Below are 20787 nucleotides of genomic sequence, written 5' to 3'. Positions count from 1 at the left end.
CACAGATATACAAGAAGCACATACAGACATGAAGCCTTTACTGTCATTGCTAATAGAAGCCTATCATGACCTGCACGGGTGCCTTTAGTTATGTTATGGTACAGAAATAGCTTTAGTTGGTGCAAAAAATCCTCTGTTACAGGCTTGGAAATAGGCCTACTAATGTAGCTCTGCTATCTCATGTTACCAAATATGATCAATCCAAGCAAAAACTCCAAATCTTAGGGAGAGAGGGTCATTTCTTTGTTCTTTTGTATAGTGCAGGAGAACTCAGTTTTCAGGTATAACACCACACTGAAAAAACACTTCAGATGTCTGCAAGACTCCGGTCTGGATACATCCAGGTTAACACTAAGCTCACCACCAGCAATTATGAAATTTCAGCGAAATGCTTAAGTAAGGAGCACAACACTGCAAACCCCTCACAGATGGCTGGGGAGCGAGAGCTCCTTCAGAGCCTGACTGGCTGGGTCGCTTTTTACCTATGCTAAATATTCAGATTTATTGAACATCCTCTTAAGGGCTTTACAAAGGAGTTTCAGAAGGTTAAAAATCCTGCTTTGTATCCCTACTGACCTGCAAAACCAAAGCAGGATGAAGTCATCCTGCCCGCCCACACTCACCCACAATCTCAGGGCCAGCAGTAACAACCCCAAGCATCCCAGGTTCTGTTTAATGGTTGTGATACATTATTGCACAAAAGGTATGAGGTCTCTGATCCCAAAAGGTGAAAGTTGCATGCTGCAGACCTTCCTGATGTGTTCAAATCACATATAGCTGCTCTTGTGAACTTAGTTATGCCAGGCAGCACTTAAACACAAAATGCTGCGATGCCTTTGACTGGGCCAGTAAGTGCAACTGATTGTAAATAATTATAGTGTGGTCCTCAGGAATGATCATTAGCAGCCACAGGCATAGAGACCCAACTGGCCACATTCATCACAGTGCCTAATTGTGCAGTTCACAGGTATTTATCTGGTTCTGTTTGGTTCAGCTGTATCTTCAGCACTTGAGGGGCAAGGTGCGGATAAAAAGTGGCCAATTTCCCGCACACCTTTTTGGACTATATTAATGCACTGGCCATCTGCATATGCAACTAAAGCATCACTGAAATAACTCTCCTCCAGTGAAACAGCTTCCCATGAACACAAGATTGAGTGTGTGTGTGCTGGTTTGGGCTGGGATAGAGTTCATTTTCTCCACAGTATCTGGTATGGAGCTATGATTTGGACTTGTTCTGCAAACAGTGTTGGTAATTCAGGGATGTTTTAGCTATTGCTGAGTAGTGCTTACAGAGTCCAGACTTCTTCTGCTCCTCACCCCACCCCACCCCAGTGAGGAGGCAGGAGGGTGCACAAGGAGTTGGAGGTGACACAGCCAGGACAGCTGACCCCATCTGCCCACAGGGATATCCCAGACCATACGCTGTCGTGTTCAGCACACAGAGCTGGGGGAAGAAGAAGGAAAGGGGGGGTATTTGGAGTGATGGCATTTCTCTTCCCAAGTCACCATTACGTGTGATGGAGCTCTGCTTTCCTGGGAACGGTCAAAAACCTGCTGGTCAATGTAAAGTAGTGAACAAATTCCTTGCTTTGTTTTGCCTGTGCATGGCTTTTACTTATTCTTTATGTCAATCCATGGGTTTTGTTGCCTTTATTATTTCAATTCTCTCCCCTATCCCACCACAAGGCAGTGAGTGAGTGGCTGTGTGGGGCTGAGTTGCAGCTGGGGCTAAACCCCAACAATCTGCTAGAAAAACTCCCAGTCACATGTATGCTCCACAGTGACACAGGTTTTAAGTACTTGCTAATTCCAGGCCAGTATTGAAATCCCCTTGCTTATTCTTAGTTACACAGAAGTATAGCCTGTGTTATGGGCCTGTTTTGCACATCTCTTTCCACATTTTTTTTTTATTAATACATAATTTTTAGGAAAAAACTCTCTCATCCTGAGCTACCAAGGTTAAAACAAGTAAGATATTTGCTGGTCCGTTTCTTTTACTGGAGTGATTTATCCTTAATATTCATAAGGTGACTCCATTAACACATTTACGAAGTGCTAAGAGAAGAGCTTTTAATCATGGAGATAACTGTTTATGATAGTTGTCTGTCATTAATTAGTTTGCAAGCCTTACACACACTGCTGAGGATGCCCAGAGAAGATTCTTACAAACACAGATCTTTTACACATGTACAAGCTGGATTCTGCATATACCTGAATGTAAATAAAATGCCTCAAACATTCATGCTACATTTAAAATTGAGTTGTTCTGTCAAGGAATATTCTTTATCCCAATTCTAAGCAGCTGGAAAATGTTACCAGAAGACTGCAAAAGCCCAGTTTAGGCATTTGATTTACTTTTAAAACAGTATTTGCCAAAGTACTGCTGTAACTTCATACAGAATGCCACCTACTACAAAACATACCTAGTTGGAAGTGTCTCTCCTTCAAAATAGGTCATGTAATATCATTATTCCTAAAACTGTATTATTTGTGTTCTATAAAATATTTTAAACCCCTAAAAACTGAACAGAACTCTGTTAAGGTTTATAACTGACTTGAACTTACTATAAAATCTGATTGTAATTGTATACATTAACTTATTTCTCATCTGGCTTCCTAAACGAATAAGGTTTGCAGGACCAACTGTATTTATTCCCCTTCTTCCTCCTCCCAGATACATGACTGGATTCCTTTGCCCATTTACTAACTCAAAAAAAGGCAAAGCTTTTAAATACTACTAAATCTCTGTAAACATACAGAGATTCAGGGCTAGAGAGAGGGACACATCCCACAGCACTGTGCAGAGAGAGGGGAAGGAGGGAAATTTAGGAATTGCATTTCTGTTTGGCAGCAGTTGTTCAGCCAAACCAGTAAGCGTACAGCTCCCGAGGAGCAGCAATCCACGCTGCCACTTGCACACTGGGGTGCATGGAAATCTAGGGAAGGAAGGATTTGGGTAATGAAGGATAACTCCTGAGCAAACCAGGCTCCATCATTTCTGCTACTTGTGTTTTGTTTTTCAGACCAGGCGTTAATCTCCGGTCCTACTTTCATTAGTACAAATAATCCAGTGAACACAGCGACAAAACAGCAGTCACCTGCTTCAGAGGATCAAATTCTCAGACATTTCATTGGGCAAAGGAAACTCATTACAGTATGTTTTTCAAATGAGTCTTATGAGCAGACCTTCAAAAAAGGCATTTTGGAGCTAACTCCTGCTGGCTTCAAGGGAAACAGGATTTCAGCCTCTGTGCCAAGACCCTCAGCTGTGAGCACACAGGCTGCCCCCAGAGTCCTAACCTTTAAATCCGTGCCCTTGAAAATGAACATCTCACCCAAGTGCCACTGCTCTTACAGCAGTAAGAGGAGGCAGAGGCTGTGTATCACCCAGGATAGCAGATTCAACCTGAACTGTCCATCGCAGACACAATCCGTTGGTAGAACCAGCTATGTAGCTGAAACAAGTTACATCCACAGTGAACGAGCAGGTTAATGAACTCTTTCACCCAACAGCATACAGGACAATGTGGCTGGAACAGCTTTCTGAAAGCAACCCACTGCATTTTATTGGTCAAGCTAAAACCTCAAGTAATGAAAAAAGATCAGCCCAGTGCATTCTCACCAGAACAGTTAAGTAGTATCACCACCAGATCTGCATTAGTTTTAAAAAGGCCTGGGGACTTTCTGAACTTAGATCTAGTTTTGGTATTGTTCAGCACAATATATAATGACTATCACCCCTTACAATGCCAGAGAAACTGCAGTAGAGGAGTGAAAATGCTCAAAACAACACAGTAGCAGCCAAGAACAAGAACTCAGAAGCTCATGGTACTCAAGTTGTTCAATCAACCGGAGCTGTAGCAAACAATACTGAAGAGAAGCTGAAAATGGGAAATCATGCTGTAAAGTGATGAGTCCTCTAACTATTTAAGCATCATTACACTCTTCAATTATGTTTTGACTCAGCCTACAAAGTGTCCCTCTCCCAGCAGCACATCTCCATCCTAAATGTGAAGTCAGCAACTTCACAAGCATTTCATGCCTTGTGTATTTAACAATCATCACAAACAAGAAAAGCCTGGACTCTGAGTTCAAGGTTCTGTGAAACCTTCAAAGAAAATCATCACTGATTTTGTTAGCAAGCATTTGGTTCAGAGTAAAGAATAGAAAACAAACTCACATGGTGCATGGAACATCACTAGCACAGATGAATGATCTTTTATAAACTTGTCGAAGTCCTCATCAGTCAGGTGATAAACTACATTTTCTTCATCTGCCCAAGGAGTCTCTGGAGGTTGTGGCTGAGGTGCCTGTGGGCTACAAGACAAACAGATAGAGCTTAAGAGCAGCTTTCTGGTACTAAGCAGTCATTTTGGTAGGTCAGACTGTAAGGAAACACTTTGTGCAGATGTTCATACATGTGTGAAACACCAACCCTACTGAACAGCTTCCATAATTGTACCCACCCAGAAATCACAAGCACTGAAATGCAGATAAAACTGGAGGAGGAATAAAAAAACCCACAAGAAGCTCATGAGAACAGATCAGCAATGGAAGGGGATGGAGACAGGAGATGACCAGACTGCTTAGTTATTACATTATAGAAATCAGATGCATTTTCTATCACTCTTTCACCCTTCTCAGCAGGATGCTCCTTTTCTCACAGCATTCACACTTTCTAGTTCACAGGAGTCATTGCACATGAAAGAAAAGAGTAGTGAGCAGAAACAGCCAATTTAGCCCGTCACCTTGGATACTGACAGCATGACTAGGGCTGACAGAGAAGGAAGGAGATGCAGTGCTGGGACCATGAGCCAGCTACACACACCACTTCCCCAGGAATGTGTGGTTTTACCCTGAACAGCTCTTGTGGCCCAGGGAAGCACCACTCTGTCCTCCCTCTCAGCGGGCTTGTAGGCCTAACTCAGCAAACCTACTCAACTGCATGCTTAACCTAAAAGGCGTTATGTTCTACCAACTTCAGTATGATTGCACACGAGTTTAACTGTCTTTGATGGATCAGAGCCACAGAGACTACTCAAAGACACAGTGGCAAGTCTGGAAACTGAACCTAAGCTCCTCTGGACCAGTTCAGTGCTCACCATCCCACTGAACAATTGGTTTTGGCTTTTATTAATGTACATTAAAAAGATAATTCGGCAACTGTGAACTAAACTATGCTAATTGACATTTTATTTAATAAAGCAATGTTCACAGAAAGGATACCCAAACGCACCAATATTGGGAGCCAGACTTTGAAGCTGTTTTATCATTGCCAGTTGCAGTAACGAGTTCCAAATACCCCCCAAGTTCCCCAAATTCTTTGGCAAAGTACAGGTCTGGATTTGACCCCACCTCCGATGAAAGCAGATTTACTATTTTTGATTAAAATGTATTATTGTGTTATCTGCCTGGAACAAGGAATGGCAAACAGATGATAACTCATTTATCCTGCCTTGCTCATTTCTAGGCTGAAAGCCTAGTTCGATAAAAAAAGCAGCAGAGAGATACACAGATTCAGATAGCAAATTCTGTTGATGTAAGCAATGGGTATGATCCAAGAATACCAAGCAATCCATGCAAAACTGTGATGCACACCTCTGCTGCTGCTTATACGATAAACACAGTGAGAAGCAAACATCAAAGCAAAGACTGGAGCTGCACCTGACCAAGCAGAGGAGAGAGACAAAGAGGTGGGTTCTCATTTGCAGGAGTTTACTCTCTAAAAGCTTAGCAGATAGTCAGTTTGCTTGTTGCCAAGTCTGTAAGAGACCAATAATCTCCAGGTATCCTGGGAGAGCGAAGGCTTTCCAGAAAAAAACACGACATTTAACAGATTTGGAAGGTGGGTTGAGTAGGCAGAGCATGATGAACGTGGACACAGCATCTACAAAGCACTGGGAGAACATGGTGTTTAGCATGGCCTGGTATGACCTATTTTCCTATCAGGAACTGGAAAAGCAGGACACGGGATGTTTATTCAAATGGCCCAATTTAAAATACTGTGCATGCTAATAAGCCTACACAGGAGTGGTTAAGAAACACCTCAAGCCCTGGAGGAAGCAACAAGCAAAATCTAAAATGCCATTTACAACTGACACAAGGCACATCCAACACCTGATTAGGATGACAGAAGTCCGGAAGAATTATCAAAAGCTAATTCAATTAAAAGCACGGAACAAGTTCTTGATTTAATGGAGAAGCTGATGCTAAGGAAGGGCCTGAGAGGAATCAATAAAAACAGCAAGACAAACTAAGCAGCTCTTGAAGGCAGTAAGAAGTTGTCTGTCTTGCCTACCATTCAGGCTGATACAGCTGTGTATCAGATTTTACAAAAAGAACAGTGGTATATGCAAGATAGCATCTCTAGTGTTACTGTGTGTTGGATTAAGGCTGTACCATGGTTTGTCTCTAACATCTCATGAAAACATCTGAAACTATATGACATAGAAGCCCGTGCCTATTAGAAAGATGAGAGAGGTTAAGTGTCTGTAAGACTGATGCATTAGCACACTTCAGCATAAGAAAGAAGTACCTTCAATAAGTGGTTAAAAGAAAAAAAAAAAAAAGGTGTTGGAGCCCTTCAAACTATCAGTTCTTGTCCTGAGAGGGACAAGCATGGACAACATCCTTTCACTAATTTAAATAATTCTAACCTTCAAAAAGTTATATCATGTCCTCCCAAAAATCAGCATAGGATCAAGTACTTTCAGCACTTTGCCAGTAACATTTAGAGAGAAAAAAACAAGAAGGGGGAGAGGGAAAAGAGATGCTTTTCTGCAGTGTACCCAGTGTCCACAATAAATAGGCCATTTCATATGGCTCAGTGTCTGCTGGATTTGCTTTGGAGAATCCATGATGACAGCACACGCATGCAGAGTACAAAAATGCACTGGCTGTCCTCGCCATGGCCCTGCCTTGCCCCTGCTCCACAGAGCAATATCTTGAATCAGCGCGACCTCCTGATATGATTTGAATATTATACCATTCTGAAACACAGCCTATACCCCCTGTAGCTCTCTAACGACACTCCTCGGCTTTCCTGAAGCCCTTGCCATACCATCTGAATACTTGCACTGCAGCTTCCTCAGAGCAATATAATATTATGTATGTAGTAGATTTACCCCTTATATGGTTTTTTAACTGCAGCATCAATTACTGGCAAAATTATGTAAATACACATAATTTCTCAATGTGGTTTCCTTAAAAGTTGTACTTATTATACAAAACAGGGGCACAAGGCTACTGCTCAGATCATCTTTTGGGAAACTAATAAGCATGCACTAAGTGAGGACAAACAGCTGTCTTTAGCTCTGGACTGCTGAAATATCAGCCAAAGCCCACAGTGGCTTGTTAGCAGAGATTATCATTGGAAAGAGCTTGCAGCTGTTCTGCTTTGCCTCCAGTAGCTGTGTTCACTTGCTGTCACAGCACTGATATAAAAGCACTGCACATTACCGGGATTATCTGGATATTATGTGGGCAGACAGGGGAAAAAACACCCCCAACATCTAATGTTTCACATATGGTAGCCAAGAGATAACCACATCCTTGCAGAACTGAGAAGCATAACAAAGTGCAGGTGATGAAGCCATATCCTTGCTCCCAGGGCTGATCAACTCCTCGGTGCTGCTGGAGTTGCCATCTTGATCTCTCACATCTGAAGATTTAATCGACTACATGAGGCTTAAAGACTGACTAAATTCCTCCTCTTTGATCCTCTGGGCAGTACTCGTGCCTCCTGATGCTAACAGGAATGATGCTGTCACTTCATTTGTGGGTTCCAAATCCTGAAGCACTCAGTCTGCTGCTGCTGCTGAAGACCCTGGGCTACCTGCAACCATATGGACATCCCCATCACAGCCCCACTGGTACAGTAAGATACATCTATTCTGAGCCAATTTTGCTAAGCTGTATTATTACAATAGTTTGCAACAGTCTGTTCCTTCCCATGAGTTTGTTTCCTTTTATTAGCTTCATTTCAGTATTGTTTCTGTGACTGCAGCAAACAAGGGAGGGTTGCAAAGATGATGTCATGCCCAGGGCTCGGTGCTAACAGGATTTCTCCATCGCCAGACTATCTCAGCTCTCTCAGCTGCTCTATCAGGTTCACTGACAATGTGGTGATTTGCACCAGTTGAAGAGCAGCTGTACACATACTTGCACACTCTTCCTGTGTCTCTGTCTCTCAGCATCTAGTCCCACAGGCTTGTTCAGCCCCCAAATGTTTATGACTGCAAATAGTGCTCTCTAGATAGAACAAGATGCTTCCAATACTTCACCCCATGACATGAAACAAAGATGTAAAAATGAGTACCTGTCCGAGGTGCCTTGATCTCCAGTATGTCTCTGCAAGACACTTTAAAGGCTTCAGCTAAAGGCTGAAGAACCAACGAGTGCACTTGTTATATACATTTTTAATAAAACAACAGAAGTCAAATGTTTTGCAAGGTATTAGGTTCAGGCACACAAGATCACTGGCATTTTTAACGAAGCTGAGATCTGTGTATCTGCATTTATTTTGGTCCACCATCAGTCTCCTGTTACAGACAAGATGCAATGGTGAAATGCAAGGCATGCATGCTAAAAACCAAACATGAGGCAACCTCTCTGTATGAGTTTAGCTGATCTCAGTGGGGTAGTTTTGTTTGCTCTTCTGAGCAGAGGGAATGAGGGAGAGATGTCTGTTCCTAAACCATTACATTCTGTAAATAATGAAGAGAACATAAAAGGTGGAGTGCATGAAGTTCAATGCCTTACTTTTTCAGCCACTCTGCTATATCTGCTGCGGTAGCACCAAAGTTCTCGAAGTTGAACAGGAACTTTCCTTTCCTGTTAAAGCAACAAAACAAGGTTCAGTCCTTGCCCTGGAAGATAAAAACATGCAATTATAGAAGAGTGTATGATCTCTAAAGTAGTAGCAAAACGTAACTGACTCAAAATAGCAGATTGTAGGATATCCCCGGACATTGAATTCTTCCTTTATCCTTTCAAATTCAGCAGAGTAAACATTCATTCCCGCAAGAACCTGGAAAAACAGAGCATAATCTTACTGATTCTTACAATACAGCAGGAATATCACAATATTTGTTTCAAGGTCTAAGTAAAACCAATTAAGATCTGGGCAGATTCTGATTTCATTCATATAGCTGTCAAGCAAGAGGATCTCTGTAAAAGGCACTGAAGCTTTTTTGATTTTGCGCAAGAGGAACAGAACAATACTTGAGTCTAATCCAGAGGAAACACACACCAGTCAGCATGTCACCTCCTCCTTGCTCTGGAAGCATCTCTGTTTCTTTTTATTCACCCACTAAGAGAAACATCTAAAGGAATTCTCTCAATTGCACTATTTGTGCTATTCTTTGTGCATTTGGCTTTTAAGCTACAAGTGTAATTGCGGGTTTTTTTTCTTTTCTTCCTCTGCAAGCAGGAAAAAACAGTTCTCAGTTCACATCCAAACACTAGATAGGACACAAGAAGTTCCACCCTCGGCTCTCTAGTTTCCACTCCAGCAATGAATTTACAATCTCAGCTTATGTCCAGAAGCTCTAACCAACCAAGCACTGCCATTATCCCAGCTCAAAAACACACTTGCTGAATGGCAAGGGGAAATCAGCAATACTTTGATGTGAAAATAAAATATGCCCTATTTCCATGAGCTCAGGAAATATCACATGGCATTTATATGCTTTAAATATGTTAACTTACGTGACTGGTAGGGTATAACGAGAGTTAAGAATTAACCTTGTCCTACAGATATCAAAAGAGGGGCACAGAAGCATAGTGGCTTTTCAGATTAGCATGTGAAACAAAACCCCTCTCCTACACTTTCCTTACCTCTACCCCAACCCATCCTCCACCTCAACAGCCCTTCATCCTGAGCTTCAGGTTCAGGGCTACTGTGACTTGCACCGTGTCCTGCGACTTACTCTGTGCCCTTTGCAAATGTCTTCCAAATATTTTTGACGTGAAAACTGGAAGATGGGACTGATTCTGAGCTTTTGTGGGTGTGCAATTCACACAGAAGTCGTTCTGCTGTCAAACCTGCAACCAGAGAGTTGCTGAGATACCACTTCCTGATTAACTTAGTTTAATGGCACTGATGGCTTAAATCATTTTAGCAGCAGGGTCTTAATCCAAACCCCTCCTCCTTCCCTCTCCAAAAACAGGATTTTCTCCTTCCAGCTGAAATGCCACATCAGAATTTAATACCACGTTCCCCACTGCAGCAAACTGCACAGACCAACGAAATGTGCTCAGAGCCAGCGTGAAATAAATCTTAAAGCAGAAAATCCTCATTTGAAGGTCAGCCTTTTCTAAGAATGTGCTGGAAAGTCACAAAAAGATACTTTGTTTTCTCTTCCCTATCCCGAGAAATGATACAGTTAACAGAGAAGAGTAAAGTAATAGGGTTTATACTTGCTGGTCAAGTCTCTCACTTTGAGTTTTCCTTGTAGTTCCAAGAACCAGATTGATTTAATTCATATGAGATTATCTAGACCCAATTTCCCCTTTCCTTGTCCTCTATGTCACCACCTAAGGGCAGGTAAATGCAATACGATCACGATACAGTGGTTGTTTTATAAAGCAAGAACCAGGTTTCTTAACTAATTCCCTAATAAACACCAGTCTACCAGATTTCACACTTGCCATGAACTTTCAGAGGATTTCCAAGGTCTTAAATGGGCATTCCCAGCCATTTCATATATTCTGCTACAATTTCACTGTGTCCATCCAATGGTGATTGATTTAAGTCAATTACTTGGATTCATTCTGGTGTTCATACATTTTATGAAGCATAATTAGAAAAAAAAAAACTATTGCAATGAGATTCATTTTTAATGACAAAACTAACAGCTTTAGCTGGCCTATAATCACAGAATTATACAATATCAGGTTGTCAGAGACCATCAAAACACACCTACTACCCAAAGCCAGGGTCCTCCTCCCACATGGTCAGCTAATCTGCTTTTAGCAAATGACTGAATGACCCCAGCTTCAATTTCAATCCATTATCACTTGTAATAGCCACTGCAGAAAGGAAGATCAGTTTATTCCTTTCACCTCTGCAGTGACATTTGATATATTTCAACACTTACCTGCTCTCCACCAAGCTACCTATAACCTAAACCAACCCTGAACTTTTCCTAGCTTTCCTAGTCTTCACAGATTCTGACCCTTCCTCCTTGACTGACTGTGACCCCCTACTTTGCTTCACAGTTTTCTTCATGGGATTGCTCCAAAACCGGTATCTCAGAGCACCAAAAAAAGTGAAATAAAAAAAAAGACAAGCACCAAAGGAGGAAAGCTCTTAAGCGTATTCTCAAGCTGGTCTTTACTGAGCAGAACATTCTGGCACACTCATGGGCATTAAGGAGATGTTGAAGTGCTCTGCTGACCACCAGCTCCTCCCTGCTCTGGTGCCACAGTACATCGCTCACAGTCACTCACTAGAGCCCACCCAACCCTCTAACCACAGAAATATCTCATGGCAATCATAAAATAAGCCCACTTCTGATTTGGTGCCCTTTTTTCCTTCTGCACTGGGTGCGATGGAACTGCAATATCTAACCAGAATATAAACTGAAAATACCTCTGTGCCCTCCTCTCAGTAACAGTCCTGGGACAAGAAACAACTAGACCCAAGGGAACACAGCAACAAGTATGGTTCACCTCTTCATTTTCACAACCTCTTAGATAGGCAATACTGTACTTAATTTTCCTGCTATATAACAGCCATAATCACTTTTGAGCCTGGCACATCCTGACAGCTAATGGCAGGTCAGATTAAAAGGCCAAACCTTCAGCTCATCCAAACCAATCATAAACTTTCTAGCAAAGTCTGATCTGGAAGTCACCATCACTCTAAGGTACTCCATGAATAATTTATGATGGGTACAGCACAGTTAACTTTACAAATGGCAAGCTGTGTGCACGTCCCACTCAGGAAGCTAATTAGGTCAAATGTTGATAGGTCAGACTGATTTTTGTGAAAGATGCAGATGGTAGTGCCACAACTGGACTTTTCTCTGAACTAATCCTGCACCACAACACTCCACTGCAGAAAGTTGTGTCCCAGCCCTGTCCTCCACCATGCAGGATTAGTCTGGATCTACAGAAACAATTTCCAAGTGAGGAAGGAAATGCTCAAACTAGAATAGGTCTAGAGTTTTAATTCTCTGGTCTGAATTTAATAAAATGAGCTGCACACGGACAAGGAAGGGACAACTGCAGGAGAACACAGCATGCCTAGCACTGGCACTGTCCCTGTAGGTGATCTTTACACTGCTAATTCCTGTTCACACCTCACAATGTACCTCCACACAAGGCAGAAGTGCCTCCCCAGGGACTGCAGCACACACTCCACTAGAGGAGATGCCATTAGAGTGCTGCCTGGATAGACAAAAACACTCTTGAAAATGGGTTTCTTTAAGGGTTGTACTGTGTCCTAAATAAACCTGAATAACTCCCACTCATTTCAGCCCTAAGCAAACAAGGATTTAGAGAAAACACTTCAGAAAAACAACTAGTTTGGAGAATGTTGGGGAGTCTGACAGCACTAGGTAGTCATGAGCAGGAATGGCCAGAGCTGCTCTAGCAGTGAACTGCAGTGCTTCATCTTTTTCTCCCAAGGAAACCTGTACACTCAACAGTGAATGATCTAACAGGTAGGATCAGACCAAATCCTGCTAAAGCCATGAAACAACGATCCTGTTTCTTTGCCCTTCCTGTATTATTGGCATCATACAAATTATACGTTAAGCACATTATAAAACCTCGACTAGAGAAGTGTCTTTGAGTTGCTTAGAGAGATCAATACGTCTTACTAATAGAAAGGGGCAACTAAATTATTGTGACTGCTGCTGATGGACTTTATTACAGTCAAAACTGACTTTCATATCAATCTGGTATCAGTGCTAACTTTGACAGAGCTATAGTTAAACTGTAAGACTGTATGAATGCTTAGTGGCAAGGAGAGTGACCAGCAGCTTGTGCAGGGAATCCCCTTCTCATAACACTCTGATTCTCCACTAAAAAAAAATGGATTAATAGTTGGTATAAGGGCATCCATCCCTGACCTTGCAATGAAACATCATATGAAATCCATTATGGCAAACATCTCTTTAACAAAATGAGCCCAAAAGGTCTACAAACTCACAAATTAGAAGCTAAACATAAATCTATATAGTGTCAGAGCCTGTTTCTCCACAGCAAAAGCTACACTGGATCTAAAGGGCAAGTGAGTTAACACTTCATTCTCTAAAGTTTTAAAAGAATAAAAAACAAGAGAGAGAATCCTTAAGGGATCTGGAACAGTCTCATTCATTTCTGTTTTGTTTTGACTTGCTTAAAAGTTCTTGAATTTGATAAATATTTGCAGGTTTAAATACAAAAAAAAAAAAAGTGTTAAAAAGATTTCTGAAGTTTCATATAAATCTTCTCACTTACATATTTACCCTTCAGTTCTGTGGCTGCCTGCTGATAAGATGGCATCATTCTCTTACAAACACCACACCCTGATAAAAAAGAAATTGCATCAGTAACATACCAAAAACTCTATTCAGCCTGTTATACAGGATCCATATTCCAAAGCATATGAAATAATATTTTATGTTTAAAAAATTTAAACCAAAATTCTTTATCTGCTTCACTAAATCATTATTAAATTAGTTTTTAAGGATGTTACTTCTTTTTACAAGCCTCTATTTTTGCACATTTTTCATGCTTTTCATTTTCATATTAATTTCTCATCCCAGTTTGAGAAGAGTAACAACACTTTACATTCATCAGGCTCTGAGCTGAACCCAGAGGAGAACATAAGATGAAGCACACATATCAAAAGTCAACAGAAGATGTCATAACTGTGAACTCAAAGAAAAAGCTTCATGCATTTCTGGTCTTTTAAGGGACAGGGGGAGGTACTGAGATTCATCCCAGCTTAACAAGCCTTTGAAATTAATTTGAGATGCATTTCCTAAACACATTACACAGGCATCAAGTGTTAAACGATGCTCTGTTAATTGAGAAGACATAACTCAGAAGCAACTGCCCTTGTAAGATACAAAAATGCACTGTGGAAAAGACAAACTGAGCGTGAGGAAGACCACCAATGTATAGCTGGAGTGTGCTGAGAGCTGTTTGATGACGCTGTGCAGTGCTAAGCAGATTAGCAGTAAATCACCTTGTAAGCAGCAGTTTTCACTCCTGCCAAGTAAAATCCTTGCATGCAGATGGGAAGGGGTAGGAGTGCAGACAGCATGAAAGAAAGGAAGCTGGAGCCAAGTCCTCCAGACGCTTATTGTGGAAACTCTCGGGTCCACCACAGGACAGCAGTCAACAGTTTTGTTCTGGTGAAGATACAAGAGTTTTGAATCTTCCAGAAAGGAGGTATGGATTTTGCAATCACCGGTTTAGAATCACATCAGCATGCCTGAAAGAACATAATTTAATCAGAGGAAAGAGAGCTCTTGTTTCTGTGGTCTTTCCACCTTTGGTCTCTCTGTTTAAACTGACAGTGAGGTTGTTAAATTAGTGCTGGTCAAAATGACAATTTGTTGGTGGGCACAGACCACTCATTTAAGGCCCATTGAGGTCTTGTAGCTTCATCCAAACCACTGGACAGACATCAAAGGATGTGAGTTGTTAACATTATCTTCTGGATCCCCTACTTCTTCTCTCCTCAGCAGCCTCAGACCCTAAACTCCCAAAACAGATTTCCCTACCTTCCCCTCTTCACTCTTCTTTCTGCTCCCTGGAATGCCTTCTGGAGCACAGGCACATACCACCCTCCTCTATCCAGCCATCATTGCTATCTATGCTTCTGTTCCCAGCTCTGCTGCTGCCTCAAACTTGCTGCTCCCAAATCCACTTCAGTACATCCTCTCCTGTCCACCTATTTCTGAGTTATATTGTTCAGGATACTGCCAAGCCACACATACCACTCAACAGGTATAAAAAGGGTAACCTCAAAAAACTCATTTTCTTCTGTTCTTTCTCCTTGTGTTTTGTCTCAAAAGGGAGAGCTTAATTAAACACACGTTAGTTTTTCCACTACTTAACACCTTAATTTGTAAAGTCCTAGTTTTAACGATGTTATAAACAGCTCCTTGTTGTCACCAAATCCAGACAGTCTCCTGCAGGAGTCTTCTTTGACAGAGTTAACTACAAATAAATCTGAATGCCTATAAGTATACCTAATTTTTCATCTTTAGTGCTGTCTGACTTTGTAATATAGGTCTGAAAGTACAGTGAATGGTCTCCAAATGGCAGGTAATATCTTCTGAGGAAAGCATGCCTTTGCTCTGAGTCGTTTTACCCAGACCAAGCATTCCTGAAATATTAAAGAAACTACATTTAAGTCTGCAGTCACTTTCATCTCCCTCTGCACCAGTTTGTAATGAAAGGGTCCATTTCCTATGAATCTGTCACAATGAATATAAAGCCCCTACTTCCAACAAAGCAGAGAAATAAGGCAGCTGTCTTCTCCGTAGCTTCCCAGACAAAGCCTCTGATGTCCTCTCGTGCCAAAGACCTCCCTGAGCCACCCCTTACAAGTCAAGAAAAGCAGAATTTCTTTTAGTGGCCAGTCTTGATTTGCTGCTCCCAGTTATGAAAGGTAACACCTGTATGTAAGCAATAACTTCAGCTACGTGAAGCCCTTATTTTAATGCAACTGCTGGATGTATTCTGTCTCCAGTAAAAGGAGTAAGAAAAAAAATAATTGGACAAAAACCAAGTCAGAAGGTCTTGTGTGTTAAATAAAAGATGAGGGAGTTAGAAACTGAGAAAGCAGAGGGGAGGAAAAAAAAACCTTACAAGTAGACTTCCTTCACAGCACTTTAGAAAGCAGCAGAAGTATTACAGCACTGAAAACTAGCAGGTGTTTTGCCACTTCAAAAGAAGAGAAACCGGAAGAAGGAAGGTTTCTCGGGGAACGGTTCAAAGAGAACGAAGGGTTAGATAAGGCACATTTCAGGAAGAGACTCAGTTGTGGAAAACAATTATTCCTGATACAGGTAAACTGTGAAAGCATCTGCAGCTGAACTCTCCCCGGAGGGGCGATTTACAGCGGAGCAGGCGTGTCGTCTCCCGCTGATGCCACGCAGCAGCAGGGACTGGGAACAACCACACACTAAACCAGGACACACAGGACCCCGCCACTGCAGAGTCTGAGGGCACAGAGCTACAAGGGATTTAATTAAAAGAAAAACCATTCTCTTAGTGATGAATCAAAGTAAGTCTGGGGCAATTGTGGCCATCTTGGCAGTACTCAGATGAGACAGAAAAGGCAGATCGGCATTTCAGGCAGTAATTACAAGAGAAAATACATTGAGAAACACCAGATAATGCTGCCATGGGACACAGTATTAAACAGAATCAGACAGTGAATTGCTTACAGTACCTAACAACAACTTCCCTATCAGGACAGTGCTGCGAGGCTTTTCTAGCTTAGGTCACACATTTACTCCCTTCTCACGGCTCCCCTGCTTTCCAACCGAGCAACGAGTCCAGTGCAACACTATCTTTCCTTGAGGAGCTGGAAAGCCTGTCACAGGGCAGTCACCAGGGAACACAAAAAGGCAGCTGTAAATGGACAAAATTAAGGAACGAGCAGCCAATGCAATGACAAGATAGCAGCAATACAAGGTCACGGTCACAAAAGAAACGAGTGACTCCAATGTGCTCTTCTCTTTACTTCCTGAAACCCCACTTGTATTTCAGTTATTGCTGCCAAGGTAGGTAGGAACACAGAGGGTGCCTCCTGGATGGAGTAGATAGTCCTGCTCCCAACCACTGCACTGTTCCCTCTGCCTGTAGCATACAGTGTTTCTGTTTTGTACAACATAAATCTAGAAAGGACAACGGGTAACAAAATTACAGAAAGCAACTGCTTAAAAGAACATTGAGCAACAGTCATCATCACAAGAGAAAGAGACAAGGCCAGGATGCAGGCAGTGGACAACCTTTGGCTGGGACCAATGGACAAGGGAGAAAGCTGAGGACAAACAGGCAGAACACCACAAGGAACTGAACGACAAGATAGCACAAGATATTAGTGAAGCAAAGGTGAAGCTTCTAGACAGACTTCCAGACATCTCTCAGTGGAGAAAGGAGAGAGAGGTGACAGGACATGCTGCATTACTTACATGGGGCATAGAACATCATCAGAAGGGGTTTATCTTCCTTCTTCAGAAGCCTTCTCAACTCCTAGTGAATGAACAGAAGAAAATAAAAGCAGACCTACACCAAATGACACCCCTTATTATTTGTATTACAACTTCAAAAAATTAATGTATGTATTCATAGAACACAGGCTCATTTATCTGTGGGAAAAGGGGTCATCTTTCCTTTCAGACAAGACTCAGTTTTTTTTCCCTGACTCAATTTTAACTTGAAAGAAGATTAGAAAATTTATAATAGATTCAAATATTTGCTGAATATCCTAGATCAGTATCTTCACTGTTAATATGTGGAAGCTGTATGGTTTAGCTCATTCTCATTGCAGAATCTCTGACTGGAAACTCTTTCTTCACTGACACATCCAAAAATCCATACTGTAATTCAAAAAGTCAGACTCAATAATAACAAAACAAGTTCAGTTTTCACACTATGAAACCTTGCCAAAGCTATGAGATGCCATGACAAAAAGATTTTTCAGTACCAGCATGATAGAGAAACTAGATGAAGTTTTCAAATTGAATGCAACCCTTGGAAGCCTTGTAATAGAGTACAGAGGTTGAACATTAAAAATTAATCTTCCTACAAAAACTGAATGTCAAAATAACCATTTCTAATATTAAAAATGAAAGCCAGAAAATTGAAAAAGCCCTTTACAAAATACCAGCTAGAGTCCAATCAATTAAAGTTTAAAAAATCTATAGACTAGAAAAGTAATACAAAAGACCAAGCTGATTATATTAGAAAGAATATAATGGGTAACTCTGTGGTGGCACTGGCTTTTTAAGGTGGTTTCATCATATTCGCTGCTTTCCCACTTAACACTGAGAGAGGACAGTTGCTCTATAAAGTTAAATCCCTCAAGATTTGGATCCTGTTTTTCCTCCTGCTCCACTCTTCCTGAACTCAGGTACAGGAGGGAACCCAAGGTTTAAGGACAACTTGCAGTTTTAAAAGCAGCATTTTACCTCCTACTTGCACCCTGCAGTGACTGCATCTTGCAAGCTGCTACACTTCCCTGAGACAAACAGGGCTCTTCCACCACACCATCCACAAGCTCTGGTACTTGCTGAGTGGCTGGCAGACTAATATTGTGACCACACACAAGGGAGAGGAAGGAGGGAAGAGGACTTTACAGTTACCACAACCCACAAACTTTGTCAAATCACAACAGTTTGAGTGCTTTAAAGCTCCCTTCCAAAGAAAGGATGTTTCACTATGAGTTAATACAGACACACACACTCCCTTCATCCCATATATTTATAAAACAACAGAGTATCCAGCTAGTATACCTTTTCACTGTCAACATGCACAATATCTTTGGCTTCAGGATCTTCCTCCCATAGCGGAGCACCTTCTGGATCCTTGAGAAAGGCCACCATAGACTGTAATAAATGAGGAAAAAAGCTTTTAAAGGAAAAGTAATGGAAACCCTGAGACATCGAACCTCAAACCCACGCTGTCATGCAAACCCCATCCCATTAGTGCCTTTGCTTTTCTGCTCATATACTCATCTGCTCTAACGCAGATTAGCACAAATCTCCTGTGATACGTGGGTGTGTACCTTCCTCAAAACTGATATTCCAACTCATCAGTTTCCACTTCCACTGTAAAAATGGGAAAAACAGTATGGCAGTGGACCAAAACACAGAGAGCAGCTTCAAGCATCCTTCAGAGAGCTCTTTCAATGGTACTGGATCTTCCACAGCTTCTCCCTGGGTTAGCAGGAAAGACTTCTCTTTATGCAGAGGTCAGGTTCTCATGCCCTTCACCATATCCAAGTAACCTTTGAATCCAACAGGACTAGCTGGAGGGCACACTGATACTTGCTGTGAGCAAAAGTAATGAGCTCCACACTTACAGATCAAACTGCTTATTTGGTCAAAGGAAAATAATCCACCAATAGTTCCCTCTGTGACCCATCTACCTAGAAACTGCATTCAATGGATTTTTAAGTAGGAGAGTAAGAAACAAATGTGACAGGAGAATTAGGAAGTACCAGACCCTATGATTTTGCAGCTCCCACATCCAACAAGCTGAGTACATTTGCACATGCTGTTGTAATTGCTTTACCCGACTGACGGGCAGTCAACAATCGCAGACCACAGATATTCTCTTTATCATAAAGAAATACTCTCTGATAGCTCTGATTTCAGCCTGAGCCTGAAGGAAATTCCAGTCCTAGTCAATGAGATGCTCTCCATGGATTCTTGCAGAGTCACACTGTCCCCCATTTCCAACTGTACATGGAAGCACAGGGTTATCACGGTTATCTTCTGGTGTCTCTGCTCTAGGAAAAATTACCTGGTATTCCATGTTTATTCACCACTTATATTGACCCCATTTCTTCCTCTATGGTATTGATTCTACATGTGTATCCACTCCCAGACAGGATCTCTGTCACACCAGTAACATAGTGAGGTCTCTCAGGAACTTCCTTCAATGTAAGAGTGAGTGGATGATGCTGCCACAGCACTAAGGAAGCTCATATGGAGCTGGAGCAAAGAAAAGCTTCATTAAAGCTTTTTCAGTCCATGTGGTATTTTGCCAAAGCAGCCCATGACTGAAGAGCAGAGATGAGTACATGCTAACACACACCAAAAATATCTACCTAAAAGCCTGGGTGTGGTATTGCGCCTTCCTAAGAGCAGGTGAACAGCAGTCCTGGTGACACATGCCTCTGCTGGAACAGTCTCAGAGACATTTCTGCTGCCTCTCTGCCTTTGTTGGGGCTGTGCTGGTACAACAACCCAGCAGCTTATCAACAGGGAGGGGAGTTCAGCTCATTTTGCTGCATCTCAGTTGGTACTGCAAGGCTCGTGAGGATTCAGAGCTTAGGGCAGGATCCATTTATTGCATTTATGTTTCTGTCTACTTGCACAGCTAATATTGAAGAGATTTGTCTTATCACAAGAGGCAGCGTACATCAGTCACCAGACAGCAAGCAAAGCACTTAATGTACACAGTTAGAAGACCTAAGGGGTGAGGTAGTAGTGTTAGGGCCACAAACACTTCAATAAGAAATTTGTTTTAAAATGGCATTAGCAGAGAGAAGAGCTACCTAGGGGAAAAAAAATACATAAAATCAAGTAATTTACAATGGAGTTACAGTGTAAAAAGCTCTAAACCTAGAGGCATTAACATCACAAATGACGTCCTAAGAAGAGTAATAATATGTGGGGAAAGGAAAGAAGAGGACAAAACAGCAGTGACCTTTAGGACAGCTGCATCAAGTTCTGCTCACTCTCCGTCTGCATAGACCTCAACTATACACTGCAGGGGAGGAGAGAGGGGTCAACATTTTAAACAGTTAATGAATGTAATTGCCTCTGCTAGTTTCAAGAATTCCTGTATGCCAAGCTCAGTCATGTAGAAACAGATGCAGTTAGAGGATGGGGGATTAAAGAGATTTAATTCATCCAGCCTCTCCCTCTTAGCCAAGACAGAAAAAAATTAGATGTGTAATGTCTTCTGGCAGGAGCAGGCAGTGCATTGCCTTGCCCTCATTTCTCCATGTGGCAAAGAGAACTTCCCATATTGCTTTAAATAGGGAAGAACAACACCCAAACAAACCACAGCACTTTCTAATCACAGAAAAGCACTGCT

At 41.7% G+C, this 20787-nt stretch overlaps 1 protein-coding gene across 1 annotated transcript in view; it reads right to left on the bottom strand.

The window, feature by feature from the left end:
• PDIA5 (protein disulfide isomerase family A member 5) overlaps positions 1-20787 on the bottom strand; it is a 99746-nt gene that overhangs the window by 45952 nt on the left and 33007 nt on the right. Inside the window, exons 6-11 of the mRNA XM_050339630.1 lie at positions 18474-18566; positions 17151-17211; positions 13453-13520; positions 8940-9031; positions 8764-8835; positions 4184-4320 (exon numbers count right to left, since the gene is read on the bottom strand). Coding sequence (XP_050195587.1) covers positions 4184-4320; positions 8764-8835; positions 8940-9031; positions 13453-13520; positions 17151-17211; positions 18474-18566 — 523 coding nt within the window. The remainder of the gene's footprint in view (positions 1-4183; positions 4321-8763; positions 8836-8939; positions 9032-13452; positions 13521-17150; positions 17212-18473; positions 18567-20787) is intronic.

Source organism: Myiozetetes cayanensis, unplaced genomic scaffold (genome assembly GCF_022539395.1).
Source record: "Myiozetetes cayanensis isolate MyiCay16 unplaced genomic scaffold, myiCay2020 scf9, whole genome shotgun sequence".
NCBI classification, from domain to species: Eukaryota; Metazoa; Chordata; class Aves; order Passeriformes; family Tyrannidae; genus Myiozetetes; species Myiozetetes cayanensis.
This window is presented reverse-complemented; position numbering and strand designations above follow the sequence as displayed.